Below are 27,920 nucleotides of genomic sequence, written 5' to 3'. Positions count from 1 at the left end.
CTCAAAAACAATGAGTCGTCATTTCTTGTGATTTCTGCCATCATAAGAAGAAACTTTCTTGAGAATGTTAAACACTGATCACACGGAAATAAACAACTTATATATATATATATATATATATAAATGAAAATATATAATACCCCCCCACCCATAACCTTTGATAGCAACAATTACAGAAGCTGTGCTTGCAAGGTGTGTATGAAATATTGAAAGCTTACTAGAGCAATTACTACTACGTAAACTTGACTATTTCAGAATTTGTCATATGAGAAATGAGATAACTGGTGTTGTGTATGACTGCTCAAACTGTTGAAAACTGGCACAGCGTATTTACAGTTTATTCAAGAGTCAGGACAAATGTAGTGCAAAGATAAATTACAAAAACAAGGACAAAACATGACAGGGTCAATAAATTTATAGCCAAAAACGTTACAGACAATGGTTTGTTAAATCTCCTTCAATGTGCATTAAGCTCTTCATTGGTATTTGGTTGAGTGCACTTTGCAGGTTTAGCTTATTGAATCTGTATGTTATCAATGTTATCCAGTATGTAAAAGTGTCTTAGCCAAAGCCATTTAATCAGTACCTTCATTTAAATCTTAAGAGAGAGAAGCACAGTCAGTCTCTTTTGGCACAGAACCTTCGTGGCAGTGTAACATACTAAGAACCTAACAGTATATCACTTGCTAAAAAGCCTAAAGGACTCAAATGACACCATAAAAGTCTGATATTAAACTTAAGTGAACATGTCTAAAAACAGTCTTTATAATAAAAAGCAGAGTGAAATGGCATTCAACTCAATGCACTTTCTTAATATTACATGAATATCTAAAAATGACTTTAGATGACTTCTTTGTAAATAGTTCTTCTGAGAAAACTTGAGACCTCTGTGAAATAACTTCCATTCACTTCTGGTTTTTGGCACTGGTTGTGAGATGATCACCTTAGCTCTAGCTTAGCGAGAGTGTCTTCCTTTAAAATGGGCCTGAATCTCCTCCAATGTTTTGCCTTTAGTCTCCGGGACAAAGAAGATGGTAAAGATGACATTGAGGGCACAAAGGATGGAGAACATCCAGAACGTTCCTGCACTGGTTATGAGATCCTGCAAGGATTACAGTGAATTAATTACCACCTCAAAAGATCCTTCGGTCATATATATATGTATAAACCCACACATTTACTTCAAAACATTGTTTTACCCAAATGTAGAATGATATGAACTAAGCCTGGACATGTAAGCCATGTAAAGCTGATATTTGGCTTGGTAATGTCTCATAGCTTGTTAAGCTCTGATCTAACATCTGCTCCTTGTTGCCCCACAGTTCTAATAATGCTCTTGCACATATTAATGAAAACAGCTAAAAACCATGAGAATTGTTGGTATAGCGATAGTAAAATAAATGATTTATTATGCTTTGTAAAAGCAGCAGGTGAAGTTTGTCTCACCATGAGGTTCTGGAAGGTTTTGGTGACGATGAAGGCCCAGGTCCAGTTGGTGAGGACACAAGCAGCACTGCCTAGCCCCCGCACCCTGGTGGGAAAGATCTCAGACATCACCAGCCATGGTGTGGGGCCCCAACCCAGTGCAAAACCTGAGGAACACAAATAGTCTCATAGATAGTCTCATAGATATATTGCAGATCAAACATCTGGAAGGAGATCATGCACAGAAATATGTTTATTAATATCTGTCTGACTAAATGTAAGCGGCAAAAGTGTACAACTAACTATTATAAATGTTTGCTGCAGGGTTTTATTATAATTCATCGTATCCACTGCAACCTTATTCTTCAGACATATTCTTATAGTCAAAGGTTCCTCTGCAGACCTAAATAAAACCTGCCTGAGTGGAACATTCCTTTTTCAGACACATGTAACAGTTATAGAAAAAACCTTATTGGGTAAATACGGTGTGTGTGTGTGTGTTATATATATATATATATATATATAAATAAAGGCACAAACAGTGCCTTGCAAAAGTATTCGTATTCATTCGTAAATTCATATTGAAATGGAAGGAGTATCAGACCACTGCAAATCTACCAAGACCCGGCCGTCCCTCTAAACTTTCAGCTCAAACAAGGAGAAGACTGATCAGAGATTCAGCCAAAAGGCACATGGTCACTCTGGATGAACTGCAGAGATCTACAGCTGAGGTGGGAGACTCTGTCCATAGGACAACAATCAGTCGTACACTGCACAAATCTGGCCTGTATGGAAGAGTGGCAAGAAGAAAGCCATTTCTCAAAGATATCCATAAAATGTCTTGTTTTAAAGTTTGCCACAAGTCACCTGGGAGACAGACCAAACATGGGGAAGAAGGTGCTCTGGTCAGATGAAACCAAAATCAAACTTTTTGGTCACAATGCAAAACGTTATGTTTGGCGTAAAAGCAACACAGCTCATCACCCTGAACACACCATCCTCACTGTCAAACATGGTGGTGGCAGCATCATGGTTTGGGCCTGCTTTTCTTCAGCAGGGACAGGGAAGATGGTTAAAATTGATGGGAAGATGGATGGAGCCAAATACAGGACCATTCTGGTAGAAAACCTGTTGGAGTCTGCAAAAGACCTGAGACTGGGATGGAAATTTATCTTCCAACAAGACATTGATCCAAAACATAAAGCAAAATCTACAATGGAATGGTTCACAAATAAACGTATCCAGGTGTTAGAATGGCCAAGTCAAAGTCCAGACCTGAATCCAATCGAGAATCTGTGGAAAGAGCTGAAAACTGCTGTTCACAAACGCTCTCCATCCAACCCACACTGAGCTTGAGCTGTTTTGCAAGGAAGAATGGGCAAAAATTTCAGTCTCTCGATGTGCAAAACTGATAGAGACATACCCCAAGTGACTTGCAGCTGTTATCGCAGCAAAAGGTAAAGGTAAAGGTGCACGTATTTGTCACTGTACAGTGTACAGCGAAATGTGTCCTCCGCATTTAACCCATCTGGTAGTGGGTTACACACACACACACACACACACACACACACACTACATAGAAAACGAGTATAGGAAGAGTATAGAGTATAGGAAATATTTGCAAATTTGTGAGCCATCTGTCAAGAAAATAATTTTTAATCCATCACCTTTTATTCAAAAGTCAATTTAGCAGAAGGTATCATTTAGCAATTTAGAATGCCTGAGTGTAGCTCCTTTTTTTACATCACTTTTTTACCAAGGTCAGCACACACTATAAACCAATGAAAATGTACTTTTTTTTAATTATTACTAAATTGTCAACATCCATATTTTTTAAATAAGACATCAGATAAAATGTATTTGACAAAATAAGCACTCAACACTTAACAGTTCAAAAACATTAAAGATTTTATTAGAATTATTTACACTTCTCATTTCATAAAACAAACTCTCAAATAATCCAACTCAACAATACAAGAAAAAAGCAATTATTTGTTGACAATGGATAATTACCTCAATTTACCTCCTTCCAATGAACAATGCAGCAAAGCCAGAAATTTCTTGATAACTGCTCCTTCAAAGAAATGTGGGTGATGTAAAACGAGGATGTGGTTGGAGCTACTGAAGGCTGAGATGGCAAAATTGCATTGACAACAATGTCTGCAAGCTGGCGCGACAGATTTTCCCTAAAGTTTATCTGGCTGTAGCCTGCTCTTCTTCCATTCTTTTATTCTTTATCCTAGAAACCTCTGATAAATCTTTGTGTTGTGTAAATTAAAGAAACATGTAACTGCTTGCGTGTCCTTCCACTGAACAACTAAGGTCCACAACATGGAGGGCTGCCATCAATTCCTTGAAACAATCACAGGACATGAAGTACTTGGCCCATGAACCCTGAAGAGATCTGGTTTCCCAATACCTGTGAATGCTGGGAGGGATGTAAAACCCATGTAAATGACGAGCCAAAGAAACCGGTCACTTCTTTCCATGCACCATGAATGTTCGCAAGGTGGCCTATTCAGTACAAGCTCCTACCTTTTGCTTGTAAACTGGCAAATCTCTGAAACAATGGTGCATGTGAAAAACTTGAAGTCCATTTCAGGCAAGGTACTCTTGGCTGACCGTACAGCTCTATGCACACTTCCCACAGATTAAATGGCATGAGCTCTGGTGCTTCTGTGTCTACATCAGCATAGGAAGGAAAGGATACAGAGTCAGGGAAGTGTTTCCGCTTCCTACCTGACATTGGAAAAGAAAGACTAACCAAACCCATGAAATAAAACAAACATTAGTAAAAATGCAATCTGTTTTCAAATGGTACAGATGCAATAAATAAATAAATAAATAAATACAATTATTATAAATAAATAGTGCATTGGTGCACAAGGCTGTCAACTTATTTGAAATTAAACTGTTAGTTTTGCAAGTTTGATAACATTTCTATATATTCATTTGTATTAAAACAGCATAAATACAAATTATCAGCTAAACAGACTTTAAAAGCCATTTGCTTTTATTTACGGCCATTAATGACATGCTCCTAATGACGTGTTTGGAATCCATTGCATTGGCTTGAATCATGCTAGATATTCCTGCAGAGGTACACTGAATATTTCTTTATCAGAGATTGTACTCTTTTGTTGATTTTAACTTTTGTTGGCATCCCTGTTTGTGTGCGTTGGTGCAAATGTGGGCTTTTATTGTCAGGATATACAGTGGGGTAAAAAAAAGTATTTAGTCAGTCACCAATTGTGCAAGTTCTCCCACTTAAAAAAAAATGAGAGAGGCCTGTAATTGACATCATAGGTAGACCTCAACTATGAGAGACAAAATGAGAAAAATTTTTTTAAAGGATTTATTTGCAAATAATGGTGGAAAATAAGTATTTAGTCACCTACAAACAAGCAAGATTTCTGGCTGTCACAGACCTGTAACATCTTCTTTAGCTTGTCTGTCCTCCACTCATTACCTGTATTAATGGCACCTGTTTGAACTCGTTAACAGTATAAAAGACACCTGCCCACAGCCTCAAACAGTCACACTCCAAACTCCACTATGGTGAAGACCAAAAAGCTGTCGAAGGACACCAGAAACAAAATTGTAGACCTGCACCAGGCTGGGAAGAATCTGCAACAGGCAAGCAGATTGGTGTGAAGAAATCTACTGTGGGAGCAATAATCAGAAAATGGGAGAGCAACAAGACCACTGCTAATCTCCCTCGATCAGGGGCTCCATGCAAGATCTCAGCCCATGGGGTCAAAATGATCACAAGAACAGTGAGCAAAAATCCCAGAACCACATGGGGGGACCTAGCGAATGACCTGCAGAAAACTGGGACCAACGCTACAAAGGCTACCGTCAGTAACACACTACGCCGCCAGGGACTCCGATCTTGCAGTGCCAGACGTGTTCCCCTGCTTAAGCCAGTACATATCCGGGCGCGTCTGAGGTTTGCTAGAGAGCATTTGGATGTTCCGGAAGAGTATTGGGAGAATGTCTCATGGTCAGATGAAACCAAAGTAGAACTGTTTGGTACAAACACAACTCGTTGTGTTTGGAGGAGAGTGAATGCTGAGTTGCATCCAAAGAACACCATACCAACTGTGAAGCATGGGGGTGGCAACATCATGCTTTGGGGCTGTTTCTCTGCAAAGGGACTAGGACGACTGGTCTGTGTACATAAAAGAATGAATGGGGCCATGTATTGTGAGATTTTGAGTGCAAACCTCCTTCCATCAGCAAGAGCATTGAAGATGAAACATGGCTGGGTCTTTCAGCATGACAATAATCCCAAGCACACTGCCAGGGCAACAAAGGAGTGGCTTCATAAGAAGCATTTCAAGGTCCTGGAGTGGCCTAGCCAGTCTCCAGATCTCCACCCCATAGAAAACCTTTGGAGGGAGTTGAAAGTCCGTGTTGCCCGCTGACAGCCCCAAAACATCACTGCTCTAGAGGAGATCTGCATGGAGAAATGGGCCAACATACCAGCAACTGTGTGCCAACCTTGTGAAGACTTACAGAAAACGTTTGACCTCTGTCATTGCCAACAAAGGATATATAACAAAGTATTGAGATGAACTTTTGTTACTGACCAAATACTTATTTTCCACCATTATTTGCAAATAAATTCTTTAAAAATCAGACAGTGTGATTTTCAGATTTTTTTTTTCTCATTTTGTCTCTCATAGTTGAGGTCTACCTATGATGTCAATTACAGGCCTCTCATCTTTTTAAGGGGGAGAACTTGCACAATTGGTGACTGACTAAATACTTTTTTCCCCCCACTGTATGTACACACACACACGCACATTTACAAATACAAACACTTGGAATACATGTATTTACCGATAGGAGGTTGTTGATTGATCCCTCTGCTCATCTTGCTCTTCATCATTTTCTTCTTCCTCTTCGTCCAGGAGCTCCATGTCCATGAAGTGCTCTTCTTTAACGGTCATGCCTTCATGATCTTCCTCACTGTCATGTTCAGCTATAAGCCTAAGCTCATCAGGGCCTAGTCGCCGTCTCCTCTTCAGAGATTTTATAAGGTGTGTACATTCAGCCTTGTCTCCATCCATCTCAGAATAATTATAAAAATAAAAAAAAAGAGATTACATTAAATAAAGGTGGTGACAGTGATTTTATTTAAAAAATATTTACATATATGCAGAATTCAATCACAAATACTCTATATGTTTTTGTCAGAGAAGTTAATGTCCACAGGCTCATGTTTTAAAGTAAACTCAAGGACACTGAACAAATACTTCTGCCAATAGTTTCTCAAATCTGACAGATGCTTTCCACATAAAAAAAATAATTATCTAAAAGGAGCCTTGATGCGATGGTCATATTTTTAAATAGTAAGAGTTTGATACCATATTTTAGTCCCTTTTAAATATCTTTTGCAATAAATTAGAAAATCATGCAAATCTGACAAATATTTTATAGATAAAACAATATTTCACTGATACAAGTAAGAATTACCACAGTAAAAATATACTACGGAATGAATTGGCCATTATATTATAATGTGAATCATTATAAATTGGCCAGGCTGGCATGTCCACATATATGGTATGGTACTTTAGTCTTTTTCAAATAAATGTAGCTAGCTAGCAATATTTCAGAAAATGATGCAAATGACATATTTTTTAATTCGTTTCTCCATTATAAGTACAAATTACCACTGATTAAATATATTATGGAAACATAGTTATAGTAAGTTATAATTGCCCAGACTAACATGTTATCCACCTTTATGCTTTCTGCCTCAGCTAACTTACTTCAGCCAGTCACGTCATCCTTAAGCTAGAAACAATGCTTTTATGAACAAAGCTAGGGTGATCTAAGCAGACTTTAGACAGTATTGAGGTAGCTTTAACTGATTTCAAGACTAGATACATATAATATTACTTACATGCAGATAATCTTACTTTGGAGAGACGCAGCGTTCACTACTATTCACTTATTTGTATAAAACTGCTGCAAACTTTACAAACTACTAAACAAGATTAAAAAGGTATCTGATAAACTATTTACACATGCTTACTTCCATCTAGCACTAAATGAACATAAAAACATTATAGCTAAAGGATTCAGAGAGGAGAGCTGTGCACCTGACGGACTAAACTCAGAACACGCCTCTCAAAATCACCTCAGCTTTGACAGAGTCAGCACTGATATCACAAATAAAGCCAAGTTCCTGAGTAAAAATAAGAAGTAATAAGACTAATGAACAGTTATAAACCAATCTTACCTCATCTGAGGGACAGGATTTCTCTCTGTGTGTTGTTACGGTGGTCCACTCGCTCCGGTGCTCTCCGTGCGCAGGCAGGGCGAATGAAAAACTTTTTCCTCCAACTTCTCATTAATTATGCAAAACAGCCTCGAAACAAACCACTTGACCAATAAGACCATTTTAGTCTGGGTTGCCAGCTGCCTGGGGCAGTTTTCAGATTTACAATCAGTGATTGGACAGCGGAGATATAAAGCTTTAAACCCTCGAAATTCTGGTTAAGGTGGAGTCCAAGAAAGCTTTTCCTATAGACTAAGAGCACGCTGTTTTTACTTAATTAATTAATTTGTACTTAATTCAATATTTTTTATTTAATTAAATGTGTTCTATTAAATAATTAAGTACACATTTACTTAATTATCTCTTTTTTTTTAACTTGAAAATTAAACACTTTTCCTTCCGATAAAGTACATTTTCTCTATTTTGTACAGTCATAGGTACTTCACAGATAACTTTACTTATAATATATATTCTAATAATGGAAGGGGATCAAAACCCCAACCAAAAAGGAGGCATCCAGTCTGCAGTTTTATATTGAATAAAAGTCTGAAGATGGTACAAAACTATAAACTTGCCAATGAAAACTTACTGTATATAGAAACAAACAATTTTTCATTCTATGAAATGACTCAAAATCAATCCATGCATAAATAGTAACTACGCCAAAACCTACATACGAAAAGTGAAACATTTGTATAAAATGAAAGATACTGGAAAAAAAAAGTAGTCATGAGGCTAGATTAAGGAAATATTAAGAGAGAAGGTTTGCGTTACTAGCAGAATTCTACATACCTGCTATGAAAATGGCCATGCTGGCAAGTGCAAGCCAAGACAAGTCAGGTTGCGATGCTTCAGCGAAGGTGTCCTGGGCTCCCATGAGTGCGCTCACCAGTGAGGAGTTAGCTTGGTTCTTCACGGACAGCTTGAAGTAAATGCCAAAAGCTGCTTCACTCAGGCACATGGCAACACCTGAAAAACAAACCAAACAGAGATACTGCAATTACTGAAGAGCCGTACAACCGGTAAATTCTGACTTTTGTTTGGGACCGTGAAGGTATTAAAGGAGGTACACAAGGTAATTCCCAACCTGATAACATGAGGAGGACCTTCCTTCCAGCTCGATCCATGATAACAGCTGCAATTGCTGTGAAGACCACCTGAATGGCAGCCACAACAACTGTGGCAACATTACCATTCTGAGGGACAAAAATTACCAACAGCAAAAAAAGAATTTTTACCAATCAAGCATTACCAATCAACATCCCTGTTCATAGAGCAGCATAGTTTGACACATATACTTGTGTAGGTACCTATGGAACATGTACGTTTTAACTCATCGTAACCATGCTGGTCTCTAATGGCTTTGTCTGAAAATTTGACAAAGTCAAATTTAAGATACAAAGTCTTAAAACTCTACGAAAAGGAAAAGAGCTTACCTGGAAGTGTGCTTGTTCAAATATAGTCTCTGCATAGAACATGATGGCATTGATGCCAGTTAACTGCTGTAACATCATCATCATGATGCCCACTCCCAAGGGCTTATAGACTCCAGGGTCTTTTAGATCGGCCAAACAGAAGTTTAATTCCTGTAATTAAATAAACTACAATTAAATATCACCATCATACTAAACGCATATCCAGAGCAGCAACACACACTTTCAGAGCGGTCACTGTGGTGGTACCCAGTACATTTTCAGTAGTTAAGGAACATAACTGTACTTCATTCCTAGTTTTTGTTAAGCTACATTGCCCTCATTCACTGTCTTGACTGTGACTGCAAATTTTATTTTGCTATTTTTTACAAAGTAAAAAGTAAAAAAATTGACCTTTACTGAACTTATTTGTTTCCAAACTTTGTTTGTTTTCCAAACTTGTTTATGTAGGCATGTTTACAGTACCTAGCAAAAAGTTTAACTTTAGTAAACATTGGGCAGGAAGTGTAAATAAACACTTCCTGCCCAATGTTTACTAAAGTAAACAGTAAAACTCTGATATTAGAATAAATACAAATAATTTCCATCACTGTGTTCATTAAAACACCTCCGAAACTCTCCTCGTGGGAGTCTAGTGTTATTTATAGTTCTCATCCAACACCTGGTTTGGTAAATCAGTGCTTAATGATGTTAAATCAGGGGAGCTGGTAATGAAATTGAACACATCCACATGCCAGGAGGAACCTGGAACCAAGCTTTGTTCTTCAAACTTGATCACAAGATCTCAACTACTTTCTTCAATGTTAAGTTCTTGTTACTTTTCACTGTATTCATGTTATGTGCATCTGTTCGATTGCGACATGGTGTTTTACAAGCAAATAATACTTTTTCTGCTGATATAGATGGCTTTAAATGATGTGCTTAGGTACCTAAAACCTCTGTACAAAGCTGGAGATACCAAAGTAAAAAAACTAACAACCACTTAGGTCCAATTAAAAAAATAAAAGAAATACCTACATAAAAAGGAATTTGCTAATAATTTGGATGTACTTAACAGCACTCAGATTTAAGGGTTTCCCTACTATGAAGAGCAGGTCTTAATAATCTACTGACCACTCATCTTTTCAAACTATTGTTAAAAGCACAGGCTGAAATCTTTTTCCTCAAAAATGTGTTTTAAACACCTACAATGTCTGAATGTCAATTTACAATAAGGGAATAAAATGTGTGGGGATTGGCATTGCACCCAGGGGTAGCTTTGGTTAGTTCTGCGTGGCTTTTTCTGCATTCTCCTTCTCCTCCTCCTCCTCCTCCTCCTCCTCAAAGCCTTACCTCATCTCGGGATGCCTCCTCTATCTTGGCACACTCCCACTCTGCCGGAGCGTTGGGCCCTCTGAGGAAGCGCAGCGCCTCCTCTGCCTCCCTCCTCTTCCCCTGAGAGATGAGGTAGCGGGGGGTCTCCGGCATAAAGCACATGAACACCAGCATCATGGTTGGGGGGATGGAGCAGGTGATGGCCAGCCAGCGCCAGTCCAGGAACAGACCTACGAGAGCAACACATCCACTGGTCAGAGCCTATTCAGAAGGCACTCTTCCACTGATCTTTTATTAAAATGTCATTTAGACTAAGACAGAACACAATCCACGTCTGAAATTATTGTTGCATTTATTGAATGAGCAAAATCCCCCCCAAATGTGAATCATTAATGTGAACAGGTCATAGCCCCCTTCAAATGAATGTCGCTCACATTGTGGAAGAGGACTTTGAGCCCACTGCTCTTTGCAGAATCTCTTTATACTCAGATATACTGGTAGGCGTGCAGGCATTAACTGTTTGCTTGTGGCCCTACTGCAGGATTTCTACTGGGTTCAAGTTGAGACTTTGACTGTGCCAGTCAACCGTTAATTTTTCTTTTCAGCGAATCAAATGTAGACTTGCCTAAACAGATTATCTTTCTGCTTCCGTTCATAAACAGATCAACAGGCGGTCTGCAGTTCCTTGGACGTTCTCCTGGAACTGCTGATGACCTCATAGATGCTTTGCAACTGCACCCTTGAGGATATCTCACCAATTCGCTGCCCTACTCAAACACACCTGATTCTACTTAGCAGTTAAATACCAGACAAAGTAGGTGTGTTCAAGTAGGGCACCAAAGCAAACCAAAGAAATCTTGCCAATATCGATCTATAGCAGATACACTATATGTCCAAAATCCACCCCCTAATAAGCACATTTAGCTACTTTAAGTACTTTAGGTTTTTTTTGTTGAAACAGATGTGCAAATGCACACAATACACACAAAGCTGGTCTAGTCCCTGTAGAGTACTGCCCATAGGAGAGGACTATCTGGAGGAGATCTAATGATCACGGTCTAGTGTACTTGAAAACATCACTTTATTGACTGCCTAACTTTAATGATAAACTTCAGTATGAGTGATCATTAGTCAGCAGGTTTGGCTGCACTCAAGCCTAGTTGTTTTCAATCATCAGAATCTCATCATTGATTAAATTTGCTTCATTTGTTGTTTGCGTAACCAAAAGGAAACAGTCACTTGTTCACATGGGTGATTTACTGCTTGTTGCTTGCTGAACAATGTCAGAAGTAAATAAACAAACTCCATAAGTATTTACATTAACATTACCTTAGAACATGTACGGTCTACATCTTTCACTGTGACAAATACGCCATAATAGAGAAAATCAGGAAGAGGCACTGTAACACACCGTGGCTTGTACAACAGCTTCCTGAAGCACGTGGCTAAACACAGATGTGACGTCTTGTAGAGCGTATCTAACAAGAGCAACTGCATTCCAGAGCTAGGACAGTCTATTTCATTAGTGACATACAGACAGGCCTTTTAAACGGGTTCCTCCATACCAAAATGGCATCAGCTTTGGAGAGAACAGTGGTGGCAGACTTTAGCTCCATTACGTTGAACAAATGAAGGTTGAATTTTAGACACATTCACCCATTAGATAATTTAGTATGTTAGCATTAGACATTAGGCTTTACCTCCTCCTAAAACACCTAAAACCCGCGCTGGAGATTTACAGACTAGTGTTTTTTTTTAGTAGAGTTAAATAATTGCTGTACAGAAAGGAAGTTAGCTAGAAAGGCAATAACACAGCAAAAGCTTACGCGTGTTTTTTCCCCATTACTGATAAACATGAGTGCCTTACATCCTCATTTTAAAATGTGTTTATGTGGGGTCACCAAATGGGGAGCAAATGACTGCTATGCAGCTAAACTCAATACAGCAGACTGATGCTGCTGAGAAAAGTTTAAACTTTTTCAATTAACAAAGAAATCTTGTTCATTTGCGAGAGGCACATATTGACAGATACACTATATGTCCAAATGTTTTTGGACACCCATTCTAGGGAAAGCTTTCAGCTTTTCAAGTTGCACCTATTGCTGGCACAGATCACAGACACACTCAGCTTGTCTAGTCCTTGTTGAGATCTACTGCCAATAGATTAGGACTCTCTGGCGCAGATGAACCCAATGGCACCATGCCTTATGCCACACATGGGCTAGAGGGGTTTAAAGTTCCCCAGCACTGAACTGTGGAGCAGTGGAGCCGTGTTATCTGGAATGATGGATGGTGCTCCATCCAGTACTTCTGGAATGAATTGTAGAGTTGGGGATGAGGTAGGAAGGTGATCATCCAAAATCCTCAGCTTACTAATCTCCCAGAAATCCAAAATAGTAATAGAAATAATAGAAACTGGACTGTTGCTTCAACAAAAGTAGGTTAAATTCATTTTTTCTTTGACACAATGAATGAGCAGGTTTCCCAATACTTTTGTCCATGTAGAGTATTTGTATGAGTAGTGACGTCTATAGAACATTAAACGCTGCAACACATGATGCCAGTATCGACTTCTCCAGGACGTCACTCCTATTTCCAGGACATTTTAGCAATATCCTCATTTCCAGATTTTCGAGGACACATAGGAACCCTAATCCCTTTCTGGGATGACCTGGGTGTGCAATAGCAGGAAAAACTCTACAGCATGCAGGACATTGACCATCTAGGGCAGATTTCATGATGAACACTCTCATTGCATTTGTTGATGAAGGCAGATTCTATTACTTCAACCCAGAAGTGAACTAATGTTTTGTGATTTAATTGCATGTGACTGGCTTTTTATGCACTAAGGTCATTAAGAGACCAGAAACTCAGACGTCACGTCAATTCAGATCATTCCACAAATGTCAATAAAAGAAAGAGACAGTGTATAAAAAATAAATTACTGAATAAAGGAAAAATCAGCTACCAGCTATGTAGGCTCCCATGATTCCTGTCACTACCATGAGCTGCACACAGGACCCCATTGTTCCTCTTACTCGCTCGTGAGCCATTTCGGAGATGTAGAGCTAAAGTAACAAAAAGAAGCAAAACGTTGAGAACATTAGGAGGCATACCTCACACAAAAATGTAGCTAATTTTCAGGATTAGTGGCTATGGTCTGTTGCACAACACCACCAGCTGCCATTCAGTATTAACAACATGAATGCAGGGTCACAAGTACAGCATTTTGATTTATAGAGATTTTGTAGAAATGTAAGCAAACAGCCCACAATGTAGCCATCTTAAAGGAATGGGCCACTGTATCCTTTGGGTAGATTGACAGAATCCCAGCTTTGTACCAGGAAGAGCAGTGAGATAATACCACGTCATGCCTTTTAACCTTTAACATTAATCCCTACATTGGTCTGAGTGAACAACTTACAGGTACAACAAGAGACGTCACTCCACTGGCCAGACCAGTCAGCACCCTTCCCACATACAGCATCCAGTGGTTCTGAGCAGCGATGATGATGGTGAACCCAAAGATGAAGGGCAGAGCACAGAACATTAGGCTCAGCTTCCGTCCAATCTTTTCCACAATCCATCCTCCCAGCAGACCTCCAAGACCAGCTCCAATCGTCACCACAGACTGCAAAAGAAACACTGCGTTAGCTATGTAAAGTGTTATCTGTTGTTTTGAGGTGACAAAGAAGCGCCACGATTTTCCAGATCCCATTTTAAACCACAACCTCAGAAACACAAAGAAAAAAAAGCTTACAAAGTTTTGTAGATTAACGTCTTATTGAAGCTTAACTTCTAGCGTGTGAATTGCTTCACAGAATTGGTGAGACGTTCATACCCCAAACCAGGAGGCCTCTTCAATGTTGAGCTTCAGTCTCTGATCAGTGATTCTCTGTAGGTCTGGTATGGCAGGGGAGCTATAGCCCAGTACGAAACCAAAACTGAGAGGGCCCAGAACAGCCGCAAAGGTGGCCAGGTACAACTTCCCATTCTTTACTTTGCTGCGGAGCGAAAAGACTTGGTAAGGTTCAGCCTGTCATGACTTGTAGGCCTGCATAATGGTACATAATGCTAGACACTCTGAGATAAGGGCTGTGGCCAAAACTACCTACTATTAAACATAATAGCATGTCAAAATAGTACACCACCATTAGTAACGCAGTTATCAGTGCAGTGTGGCTTTCATCAGTCATCCACGGATGAAAACACCAAAACAAAGTTACTGGGAGAAATCTCACGGTTCTGAGGTTTCTGATTCAGTCAATGAACGATCAGGTAAGGGACTTGGTTCTGAAAAATGTAAAGACTGTTTTAAAACACCTCAAAGCTTCATCACTTACTCCAGATAGGCGTCCTGCTCTGACCTGTCCTCCTCTGATCTTTGCCCAGAACTGTCTGCCAGCAGTGGCCTCGTCTCTTCATCATGATTCATTGCCAGCTTCTTTCAAAGCGACTGTCCAAACAGCGTGGACAATCCCAAACCCTCCTATTTTCCGAAACGACTAGAGTCTATCGCATAACATTTAGCCACACCGTCCAAGCCCCTTTCCCCGAGCATCCCGTGTGCAACAGCCACCCTCAGAAACTCTCTGCACTCAGAACAGCTCGTATTGTTGTCAGCTGATGTACATGCTGCTAACAATAAAGCCGCGGCCGCCATTGCTTTCAAAATAAAAGTCACCTAGTCCGCGCGCACAGCATAACGCCGTGCACATTGTTAAACTACAGCTTAAAAAATATATATTTAAATTTTTTTTTTTCATTTTACTTCAAAGTAATTTGAAGTAAAATTAAAATAATGTTTTAAGACATTAGCTACTATATTTAATGTCGAAATTCAATGAGTGGAAACGCGCTTTCCTTTCCAGTCCATTTCTGATGGGCGTTTCCATAGTTACCGTGAATGCTTTACTGGGTAGTGTGTCCGACTGGATGTTGGTGGATTTGATTTCGGCAAAAATCTGCAGCTCTGATTTTTGATTTTGGTGTTTAAAGAAAATTAATTTCACACGGCAATTGTTTACACCTTTTCCTATTAAGACTTTTTCCATGAAGAAGACACAGAAACCTATGAGACGAGCGCTGTGATCAACATGAGCGCACGAAACCTGCCCGAGGTTTGTAAAATCTAAAGGTTTGGGTGTTTGTCAGTCTAACTGTCCTCAGATATGGCTGTATATATAGATAGCTGTAAATGAATTTAATATGAATAAGTAGGAGAGTGTGGGTTCTTGCCCCACCCTGCCCACATGATATCTAAATCTAAGCATCATTTAAGAGGGGATGCTGGGGGCAGGTCTTCTGTGGGGGTGTCACGATACCACTTTTTCATGTCTGAAACCAGTACTGATAACCACAGGCCTGTTTACACTTGGCATTAACATGTGTTTTTTCGGTGATCGGATCTTGTTCAGATTTCCCTTGTCCGCATGAAAAGATGCACTGTTTTCGGAATATGATCAAATCACTCAAACCACATTTGGAGATGGACAGGGGCGGATCTTGTCATTGATCTCTCTCCCTCATTTAATAATAAAAAAAGTTTTCAGTGATCGGAATCTGTCAGGCAAGCAGAAATATGTCTATCAAAATACTTTAATATGATAAGTAATTACTGTGGACCTTGTCTTCTCTCTCCATCTTTCTCTAGCTCTCTCTCTCTTTCTCTCTCTCGTGTGTTTGTGCATTTTCTGATTGAGCCGTTACAGGAATGTGAGAGCCATCTATTTGTTCCACTGTGTTGTAGAACCACCACAGTTCCTCTAAACTGTTCCTCTAAACCTCTAAACTCTCGGAGCAGGACAATTTTGATGAGAAACTGTTGTTTACAGGAAGTAAAATGGAAATGATGTACATGTTGGTGAGCCTTTTACACAGAAAAGTAAAATCGGATCACACTGGGGCGCATTTTAATGAGAAGTGTAAAGAGAATCCGGTCAAAGTAAATCCAGATACTGTCCGGACACAAAATCCATGTTAATGCCAGGTGTTAACAGGTGAGTATCTGCCAATACAGATTGCAATCCTGTAACCCTGACCCTGAGGCTAATTGCGCATGATGTTTTGAGAGTTTGATGCAACTTTATTAGTTTATTAATGCATCATTTATTCACCGTAGGTACTTAATCAAATTAAGGGTCCTCTTAATCATAGAGCAAAAACAGGATGGTCAAACAGACAGGCTTTTGCAGAATGCACTTCTGAATCTTCAATCTAAGAGTTTGTATAGCTGTTTGTAGTCCTAACTGGCCTGCCCTGTAATACAGATACAGTATATGAGTTGCATTTTGACTGAATGTGAGGCTTTCACATTTCTCCACTACAAGATCTGTATCAATTAAAAAACACAATATTTATAGCTCTGTCTTTGTCTATTATATTCTTCTTAAGGCGGACAAGATGGGCGCAGACCAAGAAACAACATCTCGAAAGACTGCAATCCAAGCATTATTCGGCTCCAGCAGCTCCATTTTCCTGACCCCAGAGTTAAAGCATGACAGGCCACATTTACAAGGCAGCCTTATAATAAAGGATAAAGCAGTCAATCAGTAAGTTTTAGTTCAAAAAACAAAACAAAAACATGATTCTTAACAATTCAGCCAAATGTAAATATACTGATCTGGCTCATGGTGTGTTTTGTAGTTGCCAAGGAGGCACTGAGGCGATGTTACAGTCACGGTTTGAAAGGGCTGTCTCTTGTTTCTCCAAAGCCATAACACTGCAACCAGAGCAGGTAGAAGACAGTGTATTTCTATGGTTCATTGTTGTGGCATTATAAGTAATAACAATAAAATGCATACCCAGAATGCTTTAAAACTGTAAATATCTTTACTATGTTATCTATGTATATACTGTATGCATCTTTACCTCTAAAGACTCAGCTCTATGTCCAGAGGGCAGAGGTGTATCTTCAGCTGTGTGATTTCAAGTCTGCATCCCTCGACTACAAGCATGCTTGCTACCTGGAACCACAGACAGAGGCTTATTTTCACCGCCTTGCATTCGTTTACTACATGCAGGTGACTATGATGGATTACTCATCAGCTTAGTGTGAACAACAGGTTCATAGTCAGTTCTCCTATTAGCACATGCAGTCATAGGCAGTATAGACTGAGAGAAAACTGAGCCTGAGACTGTACAGCTGTGATGAGATACTGTACACATGCCCCAACAGTAGGTCTTTTAAGTCTAAAACACAGCTCATGATAATGTATGTGTGTGTGCGTGTGTCTGACTCAGTTTGTGTGTGTTTACACCAACAAGGGGCAGTGCCTGTGTGACCAGGGGATGATCTTGGAGGCGTTGGAGTCTTTTGCCAAAGCAGCTGAACTAAAGCCCAACTATAAACCTTATCACACAAGAAGGTCTGTACAAGCCTGGTGTTTTGGTGGTGCACAGTTATTCATTTGATTTAAATGTAATGGCCACTTATCAAACGTATTATTATAATAAGCTTCCCAACTTATTGTTTGTCATGATGTAGATTCTAATGACCAGCAGAGGGTGCTGTGTCTTTAGCAGTATAGTTCCAGTATATCCATTTATATTCAAGGACCAGAATAGTGTTTGCCCCCTGTCTAAATTCTTAAATAGGAAACACTGAAATACTGAACAACTTAAACCAAAACCAAATGAAGAAAAAAAAAAACACAACAGGCCTTGTTCCCCTCATTCATCAGTATCTCCCTAAGCCTTTCTTACATTTGTTCTTGAGAAAAGTCCGAACACAAAGGTAAAAAGGTGCACGTATTTGTCACTGTACAGTGTGCACTGTACAGCGAAATGGGTCCTCCACATTTAACCCATCTGTGGTAGTGAACACACACTCACACACACACTAGTGAGCTAGGGGCAGTGAGTACACACACACCCAGAGCGGTGGGCAGCCAACTCCAGCGCCCGGGGAGCAGAGAGGGTAAAGGGCCTTGCTCAAGGGCCCAACAGTGGCAGCTTGCCAAGCCCGGGAATCGAACCCACAACCCTGTTATCGATAACCCGGCGCTCTAACCGCTGAGCCACCACTGCAAGATTTATGAAGTGTTCTTAATCTGCAGAATTGTTCACAGCATTGTCCTTATAAGCTGAACAAATCACCAATAACAACACACTGGAATGTCAGAATCTTCTGAAAACCTGTATAAGAAATGATATTCAACACTTCAGGTGTTCAGGGGGACACGCCTGGGGCTTGCATAATTAACGGCCCCTTAAACACCAAAGACATGGAAGAAGTACCAACAAAATCAGGAACCTGCTTCATCATCAAGATACATTTTAATGCACACCTAAAATTGTATTTGTTAATCTAAAGCTATCCAAACTGGGGGAAAAATGAGTAAAAAAAAAAAAAAAAAAAAAGGTTCATCAAGGGCCTGGAAGCCATCCTGAGCGGAGTAGTATAAAACCAGGAGGTAGAGATAACAAATAGAGTAAAGCTTCTATCTAAATAAACCCGCCAAAAAGATGTCCATGACATCACGCCTCTATTATGCCACTATATATCAAACTAAATATAAGTAGGGTTGATGGCATTTCCTCCCCACATCACTTCTAGTGTGATGTTGGTCAGCACAGGCGCCTGTTAGCTGTTGTATCGGAGCTGGGGAGCCGTGCTTTTCTCCAAGCACTCCGGCTGCCCAGCAGAAGAACAGGCGGTTAGGTTTGGCTTCACTTGTGTCAGAGGAGACAGGTGTCTTGACTCTCTTAGAGGGGGAAATGTTAGTGATAGGGGGGTTCACATGAACAGGGATTGGGGAATTAGAACGTGGCAAATAGGTCCAGGTGGTATCACTGATGTTTGGCATATTTTTTTACTAGAAAAATGTGAATATCATGAAAAAGTTCATTTTTATTATAATAAGTTAACTGTCATATTTTGTAAGTGATATTTCAAATCTTTTTTGTTTTACTTAAATCTAAATTATTCTAATATTTAATCGAGTTTGAATAGATTACTAACAAAACAGTATCAACAAAAAAGGCTTGAAATATGTCACTTTAAATGTAAATACAATAAAATATGAAAGTTCATCTTTTTCTATGATTTTTAACAATATTCTATTTTTGAGATGCACTAGTTTGTGTATTTCAATCCTAGTTATCCAGCTTCCTAATTTACAAAACTGTTTTCTGTCTCCATAGCTTGGCATGTCTCACTGCACTAGGCCGCTACACTGATTGCGTTCGACTGGTCACTAACTTGCTGGAGACCGACATCCCATCGGCTGACCTCTTCACTCTAAGAGCTCGACTGCACCACCAACTCAATCAGGTTAACTCTAAAATCCCAAATATGACTATATTACCATATACGTCTGGGAGGAAAAGGCTCTCTTGTCTCAGTGTAACTGAAGGTTGGTGTTGTTCCTCAGGCTGTGCTGTGCTACTATGACCTAAAGGCAGCTCTGAGGCTCAGCCCGAACTGTGGACAAGCACAGTCCTTGCTTAAGGAGCTGGAGGAGGCAGCTGAGCGCTTCCATCAGCAGGCAGTGACTAAAGCTGTGGAAGGGGAGCTGGCCGACGCTGTGGGCAAGATCAGCACCGCTTTGGAGCAGAACCCTGAAAAGGCTCAGTATTACCTATTTAGGTGAGACGATAATGCTAACATGGTTTTGGGGACTGTCACTGTTTTTTTTTTTTTTTTAGTCCACCTGTATTCCTGACAGTGGGGCTAGTCATTGTTTTATTGCAGAGGTAGAAACACTTTTACACTGTAAAAAAAAATCCAAGTCTCAATTTGCTCAATTTGCTTAATGGTCTTTCTAGCAGACAAGTGGACTGAACTGGTTATGTGAAGTTGGGGTCAGGTTTTCCGTCCGTTGCTCATGTTGCTGAACTTACTGTTAAGTAATGAGCGACTCCCAGTTTGTTGAGCTGCTACAGATCATGGTGAAATATAAAGGAAGCAGGACTCACACACACACACATGTGTTAGGGGCAGTGAGTACACACACACACCCAGAGTGGTGGGCAGCCAACTCCAGCGCCCGGGGAGCAGAGAGGGTAAAGGGCCTTGCTCAAGGGCCCAACAGTTGCAGCTTGCCGAGCCCGGGAATCGAACCCACAACCCTGTTATCAATAGCCCGGCGCTGAGCCACCACTGCCCCCATGTTGTCTTGCTCCTAGTTCCTTTATTTAAAAAAACAACAAAACAAAACAAACAAACAAACAAACAAACAAACAAAAAAAAAAAAAAAAAAGAATATATATATATATATATATATATATATATATATATATATATACACACACACACACATATATATATATATATATATATATATATATATATATATATATATTATCTCTATATTTTTTTACTGTAATCAGGACAATCCAGAGCCTCGTTTTCTGTAGTTATGGATACAGAGCGGTTCAGTGTAGAGGCAGACATTTCTATGAGCAGTGTTGGTCATTAAGCAGACTCACCAGGGCATCACACACACACCTCCCTTAAGCGATCCTCGAAGCAGCGAGGACGCTGGCAGGAGTACGGCCGGAGCTGTGAGGAGGATCTCTTTAAATCACTGTGAGTAATTAATTCTACTCGGTACAAACATGGGCTTTAAGTGTTGTTAGATATTTGTTTTGAAAATATCAATGTAAGTGTTTGTCCAGTTAGTAATGGTCAGTTAACTAGCACCAGCTGTCTATTACTACCCAGCCAGTCGTTAACTAATTAACTAGCTAGCTAGCTATAGCTACCTTTCTGATGTAGCTAGCTAACGCTTCATGAGTCGATTTTTGACCCATATGTTGCTAGTGTTCTGTGCTAAAAATGAGATACATGGTTATAAAGATGGTTAAACTACGGTGCGGACAATTCACACGACTAACAAGGTAATATTAGCTAACTGAAATCAGAGACGTTACAATTAGCACTAGCTATCGCAAATAATTAGCTTTAGCTAGCGCTAGCTCGCTTCATTTTAGCGCTTCAGCTAAACTCTGTAAAACTACTTACTTATATATATATATATATATATATATATATATATATATATATATATATATATATGAATATTGTCAACAAAATAGCGACTGTACGTTGTTCTCTGTTGTCAGTTAAGAGCGATATTTGATTGACACGTCACTCAGCGGATAATCAACGGGATTCATAGAAATGGTCTAATGTTAAAATGAGGAGTCGGTTCATGAATCGGTTCGTTTTAGGCGCAACTCAGAATCATTCGTAGCTCGATAGTCTGATTCGGTCTTTTTATTCTGAATTATTCTTTATTTATTGATATATACTGATTTTGTTTTAGTGTTTCAATTTTAATCTAGACTTTAAATCTAGATTATTAATTTGTTTTAAAAAGCCACCAACAGTTGTGGTCTGTAGATTATAATACTTATTTCATGGACATGAATATTAATGGCTTTCAATGAACTGTTCTTTTGGGGGCAGAATAAGTTACATCTTTAATAGTATATTTGGAGTATTTTAAGTAGTTTTTATGTAATATTTCTAAAATGATCAGCAGTATCTAAAATCAACACTGTCGTCTGTCTGTGTGCAGCTGTTTTGAATACAGTGAGTATAAACAGACAAAAAGCAGATTGAATGTTGTTTTTTTTTTTTGACTCTTTGATCATGTTGACTTTCTGCTATGTAAAGTATTTTGTGTTTTTACTTTTCAGGCAAAAGGTTCCAGTCTGCTGCTCTCCTGCAGCGCTACCGTATGAAGCCAGTTAATTGGCAGCTGCACTGAACATCATTCAGATACAGGCGAGCAGCTGTATGCAGAAAATACTTTATATATTGATGTTATTTATTGTAAAACAAAAGTGTTCAAAGTGTCTTGATCTAATCAGGAAGTGCTTCTGAATTGTATTGAAGGCAAGAAATAAACACTGTTTTTATAAGTGCTGTGTGTGTCTCCTGTTGTATAGGTTTTTCTTTTTAATGAGTAAATAAAGGTCTAAACAGAATTAGGTTCAGTTGGGGAATCTTGTGTGAAATTGTAAGTTGGTCTAAATGGAATGTCTAATCCAGAGTTGGGCCAACAGTTTGCTAAATTGTAATGATCTTAGAGCTGTAATACTTTCACTGACATAACGTGGAGTGAAAGCCATATAACTTAATGTAATGTGATGTAGTTTCCTACATCTGGAGCATCTGTAGAACAGCGTGTTTTGACAACTTTGATATTTTCAGTAATAAAATTTCATTCAGCTTATTGTGTTTGTATGCATGAGAGGTCAGAAACTTTGTGTTTTTGAACAGTAATTATATAATATTAAAATGACTATTTTTTTGTCTAACCATTGGTTACTCATTTTATTATACAAAATAAAACATGCACAGTCAACCTAAAATACTTAACTTATCTCCCATATGTGGAATTAGCACGCAAGTAAGATTTAGCTTTGACATTGTACCCTTTAGGGCTGTTGCTGTGTTTGCACTTGGCAGGTTCAGCTAAAACAACCCCTGTAATGGTTTCTCTGTTAGTACAGTGTGAAACAAGTGAGGACACTGCTAATCAAGTCCTGGTGCACACAAAACAAGCAGACCGTGGTAATGCGTCCAGTGTTGATGTTATATAAAAGCAGCCACTCGAGGGCAGTGATTGCCAGTGATTTACCCCACTTTGTATTGTGGGGAATCCAGGGTAATGTGTGGCTTCTCAAGGAATCAGAAGATAAATAAAACAAGACCAAAAACCCACAAACTCAGACCATTATAACACTTGGTTTATAAGATTTTTGTTTTGGATATTGACACAGTTATTATTGCCAGATGTCATTAAATCTGCAGTCCGTTATGACTCCTACAGTTTTATATATTTATATATATGTACACACACATTTGTCAAATTATTCAATTTTTTCCCAAAATGGGACTGTCAATGAACCCACACCTTCGTAGATCCCCCTAGCAATAGCAGAGCTCCTCACACTAGAAAAGTCTTCTCCGATACGTGCAATACCAGCCACCGCCACTTTTCCAGGCAGCCGTCACACACAGAGGAAAGCTCCTGGTCTCCAGCTCCACCACACCAGCTAATAGATGCCTGTGCCAGCCAATATTGCTTTTTTGAGTAATGAGTGGTGAGAGCACAGCCAATTGCGGTTTCTCAGACTCAGGTTGCTAATGGCAAAACCCCTACAGTCCTACAATTAAAGGTCCTGCAAAAGGTTCTCCAAGCAATGCCACAGAAGAAGACCAAATTCTGAAAGAACACTCCACAGGGAACTGCATTTTTGTAGTCATTCGGCCACAGTTATGACGAGTAGGCTGGGATTTCTGCCACTGCTGTTAGATCAGTATGATCGTATATTTCCATACACCTGCAAATTCAGCTACTTCCTGCACACTATGGTCTTTGGCACGACCAAATGTAATCACTCACCCGTTTTCCACACATCCAACGAGACCTCGACTGCTCTGCACCTCCTCTTCTCAATCTAGAAATCCTGTCGCACACCAGCATGTATTTATAGCCATCCACATGCAACGCCACCTGCAGGAGCCTTTAAGTTACTACCACCTTAAACATACAACCTGACTTGCAGTAAATCTAGAACTAAAATGCTGTTGTTGTTTTTTTAACAGCTTTTAAATGGTCCTTTTTAAGTAATTGCTGAAATGGTTGGCTTATTTCCAAGTCCTTGCAGTTGAAAGGTTAAAACTATTGCTCTAACATAACTTACACTAAGATGACAGTACTTGCCCTGGTAATGGGGTTATATAGGTTTGCCTGATCTAGAAGCAGACAAACGGGTATGTAAATGTAGTTTTCCATGGACATGCTTTTTATGCATTACAGAACTATAATCTTTGTCGGTATTCTCAATACCATACATTAATCTTGCAAATCTGTGTCTCCACAGAGGGATACTCTACCGCAGACTGAAAGACTTCATCGCTGCCATAGAGGACTTGGCTCTTGCAGTTGAACCCAGAGATGCTGGAGCGAAAAGCCCTGAGGGACAGAAGCCTGAGGACTACAAGGCTTTGGAAGATGATGCACAAGCCCAACTGGTGCTCACTTACAATGATTTTGCCGTCCACTGCTTCTCTCAGGGCTTCTACAGCGAGGCCACCAAGCTACTGACTAAGGCCATCCAGGAGCAGAGAGACGAAAGCGGACTGTTCATCAACAGGGGAGGTATGAGGCGAGAATGAAAGGCTGTCCGTTAATGACAAGGGAACTGAGTTTTTCAGAGATGCTAAAGTGAATGTGTTGTTGAAAATGTGACTTTTTGAGTGTAGTTTACCTGCAAATATTGCTGAATAAGAACAGAAGTAAAAGTGTAGATCCACATGTTCGCTTCTTGATTTTCAGATTGTTTTCTGAAGCAGAAGGAGTGGCTTTTTGCCCTGGCTGACTACCAGCAGGCTGAGGAGCTAGACCCCCAAAACACAAGCATTTGGCTTCGTCTGGCCATCATTCACAACACGCTGGGACTGCACAGTTTGGGCACCCTGTAGGTTTAGCTGATCAAAAAGCATTTTTAATCATATAACCGTAATTTTACCTCAGTGTTTTTCAGTTACGTGGAGGTGTGTTCTCTCTTAATTCACATTCTGAAGGAAGTTCCAAGAGGCAGCAAACAAGTTTTCCACCTCCATTAAGTACAACCCTGGAGTAGCTCAGTACTATGGAAATCGAGCTAAGGCTTGCTTCAGAATGGGCAGTGTGGAGGAAGCCAAGCAGGATGCCATCAGTGCTCTCATCTTAGATCCCACTAATGATGAGGCAAGTTTGCATACTTCTGTTCATGACTGTCTGAGATAGCCTCATAAATAAGTGTGATCTGTGCAGTTTGTAAGTGGTTGGATGCTGACGCGTGTTTTATTGTTGTGGCTCTATACATCACTCTGGATTTCAAATGAAACTATGACTTATTAGATTTCAGTGCAGAAATAACATAGAAAGAACATAGCCTATTTGCAGCTTGTCCCTTTAAAATGGCCTTTAATATATTAGTACATTATTATATCACATCAGCTTGAATTGGTGAATTGGAATAGCTGTTTAAAAAGCATATACTGGATATAACTGAACTGTAGTTTAAAAAGTCTCATTCCACATATCACTGGATGCTGCTGTTATCAGGCCTTGTGTGGATGGACAATTCAAGCATGATCATGTAATCTTATATGTTATTAGGCACATGTTGTTGAATGGTTTCAGGAGCATAGGTCATTGCTCTAGTAACTTCCCATTTTCCTGGCTCTCAATGTCATCCAGCATCTTTACACTCTTTACACAAGAACCTTTCTTTAAACCTTCTTTAAACCTTTAAAAGGTTCTTCACTCCCACACATTTTATAATTGATCTTAAATTGCTCTTTCTGGAACCGAACATGATTATTGTGTGACATCGCTCAGAGAACCCTTTGTAGCATCTTTATTTTAGGAGTGTGGCACAAGGGCATAAGAAGCTGTTCACAGCCTGCCAAATTGCAGCATCCTCACAGTGAATGCATTTCTTCATGGTACAACATTCCTACACATACAGCATCTTGTAGAATTGATGCCCTGGCAAATTCATGCAGGTTTGAAGGACAGAGGAGGTTCAACACACTAGTAGATCAATGTACATAATAAACTGTAAACTGTAAACCGAATGTTTACCTTATGCATGCCATATGTGTATCCTGCATATGTGTTATTCTGAACGTCTGTGGTCAGCTGGTCGCTCTCCTGCTGAAGCTGTTCCCAGGCTGCTCTTTGTCAGATGTCATGTCCAGTGCCACAGCTGCAACAGTCGAAGCTCAGTTGATGGAGCGGACCCAGACGTGGAAACTAACAGGCTCTCCTGCGTCAAGGTGGAAAAACACTTCCTTGGTCTCACCAGTAACTATAATAGCATTGCCATTGTAGTTTATGCTGCGGTGGCATTATTCAGACTAGTTACCTGCATCTGCTGTTTTGTGACACTCTGTTGTAGGCTCTCCGACAAGCTTAACAAAATGGGCATCGGACACAACACGGAAAACCAGTCAGAAACAGACTTTCAAAGCTCATTCAGCGTGGACGATGTGGAAACCAGACAAAAACCCTCTGTATCACTGAAAGACCCACTCAAGAGCAAGGAACAGGTACCCAGACTGGATGGCCGGCTATTACTTTAAAGAAACACTTACTCCCCTGCGACATATTAGTAATGAAATTTAATAAACTCACTGTGCATATACCTGGTGACATAGCAAGAATCCAGTTATGAAGTAAAAGATTCCCATATGATTAGACTGACTCCAATTTCTGCTGATCCAGGGGATTGAACCGACGACCTTCCGGTATCAGGCCTGCTTCTCTACCCTTTAGGTCACATGATTGGCTAATAATAATCTTTTATAAACCAGTCCTCAGTCCTCTGACTAGGCCCTGAATCTGGAGGCCTATTGTTAAGTTGTTCACCTTTCATTTCCCAGTGTCGATTCCACCCATAAAAGCTCCTGTAGATGTCCTAATACTTTTGTCCATATAGTGTATGTGTAAATGCGGTGGATTTTTTAAAATCCAATTTTTCATCCATTTTCTCCCACACTGCTAATTTCACAATCCATACATAATCTCCCCTCTTGTGTTTTATGTACCAGGTGGTCCAGGCAGTGAGGAAGGTCCTTCATGAGAGGCAGTCTCTGTATCACACTGGACCTCGACTTGCCTCTGTCCACCTTGCAAACACCTCAGAGCCTACACTCAGCGCAGCCAAAAGCTCATACGCATGGAAGACCTTTGAGCGCATCGGCCTCAACTGCTAATGGTCTGTCAGAATGCATCTGTAGTTTGTCGTGTATTACCTTACTCTTTGATGCTAACATCTTTGCAAAATATAACAATATTAAAAAATAGCCATTTATATAGCCTTTAGAGGTATTTTACAAACAATATGCTGTAATTCTACAGTTTCTGTATTCTGTTCAATTTCAGGTTCTGTTGTGGCGTTGATTGAAGTATTGCTGTAATTACACAGGTTTTGGTATTGGTATACCTCTAATACTGATTGACACTTTTATAAATATGACATAAACTTTAAGTAAAAATAGTTCTTTGAGTTTTTCTTGACTTTGATGTTGACATTTTTTTACACTTGTCCTGAAAACACAAGTCTAGGGGTAGTTAGCACGATTCTAAGGACGTGACTGACAGGGACCCTAAAAATGCATTAATTGAGTATTTTGGCAAAATTGATGTGGGTTCCATCTTTAATGGGGACCAAAGTACCTGGCTACCCTGGAAAATGCTCTCAGTAGTAGTGCAACCCTAATGTAGTGTAATCAGATTTTCATCAGTCCTAAAATTAGACAAATACAACCCAATTAGTCAAATCAAATATTATAGTTGTCCATTTTTTTTTTAGCAAAATTACCCATCATTAGAAAACAGTATGTGACCCTTGATGTGAATGCAAAGAACCAATGTGAAGAACCCTTTAAGCAGGGAAAGAACTGTTTAAGCATACAGTGGTTTTTTGAGTTGTCATGGTTGTAT

At 39.7% G+C, this 27,920-nt stretch overlaps 2 protein-coding genes across 2 annotated transcripts; one reads left to right on the top strand and one right to left on the bottom strand.

The window, feature by feature from the left end:
* Positions 1 to 322: 322 nt before the first annotated feature.
* Positions 323 to 15,106, bottom strand: slc2a8 (solute carrier family 2 member 8). The gene is made up of 10 exons (XM_072665081.1): positions 14,808 to 15,106; positions 14,306 to 14,468; positions 13,889 to 14,095; positions 13,433 to 13,532; positions 10,483 to 10,694; positions 9,154 to 9,303; positions 8,805 to 8,913; positions 8,510 to 8,686; positions 1,447 to 1,592; positions 323 to 1,102 (listed from the first exon to the last, which is right to left on the bottom strand). Exons 1-10 carry the CDS (start codon positions 14,897 to 14,899, stop codon positions 956 to 958), a joined length of 1,503 nt encoding a protein of 500 aa, XP_072521182.1. The 5' UTR covers positions 14,900 to 15,106; the 3' UTR covers positions 323 to 955.
* A 279-nt stretch (positions 15,107 to 15,385) lies between these two features.
* On the top strand, positions 15,386 to 27,442 carry ttc16 (tetratricopeptide repeat domain 16). The gene is made up of 13 exons (XM_072664904.1): positions 15,386 to 15,584; positions 16,858 to 17,015; positions 17,110 to 17,200; positions 17,343 to 17,486; positions 17,731 to 17,831; positions 19,609 to 19,738; positions 19,839 to 20,053; positions 24,307 to 24,584; positions 24,762 to 24,903; positions 25,010 to 25,175; positions 26,115 to 26,251; positions 26,374 to 26,524; positions 27,026 to 27,442. Exons 1-13 carry the CDS (start codon positions 15,561 to 15,563, stop codon positions 27,188 to 27,190), a joined length of 1,902 nt encoding a protein of 633 aa, XP_072521005.1. The 5' UTR covers positions 15,386 to 15,560; the 3' UTR covers positions 27,191 to 27,442.
* The last annotated feature ends 478 nt before the right edge of the window (positions 27,443 to 27,920 follow it).

The sequence above is a fragment of the Salminus brasiliensis genome, chromosome 20 (genome assembly GCF_030463535.1).
Source record: "Salminus brasiliensis chromosome 20, fSalBra1.hap2, whole genome shotgun sequence".
Classification (NCBI taxonomy): domain Eukaryota; kingdom Metazoa; phylum Chordata; class Actinopteri; order Characiformes; family Bryconidae; genus Salminus; species Salminus brasiliensis.
This window is presented reverse-complemented; position numbering and strand designations above follow the sequence as displayed.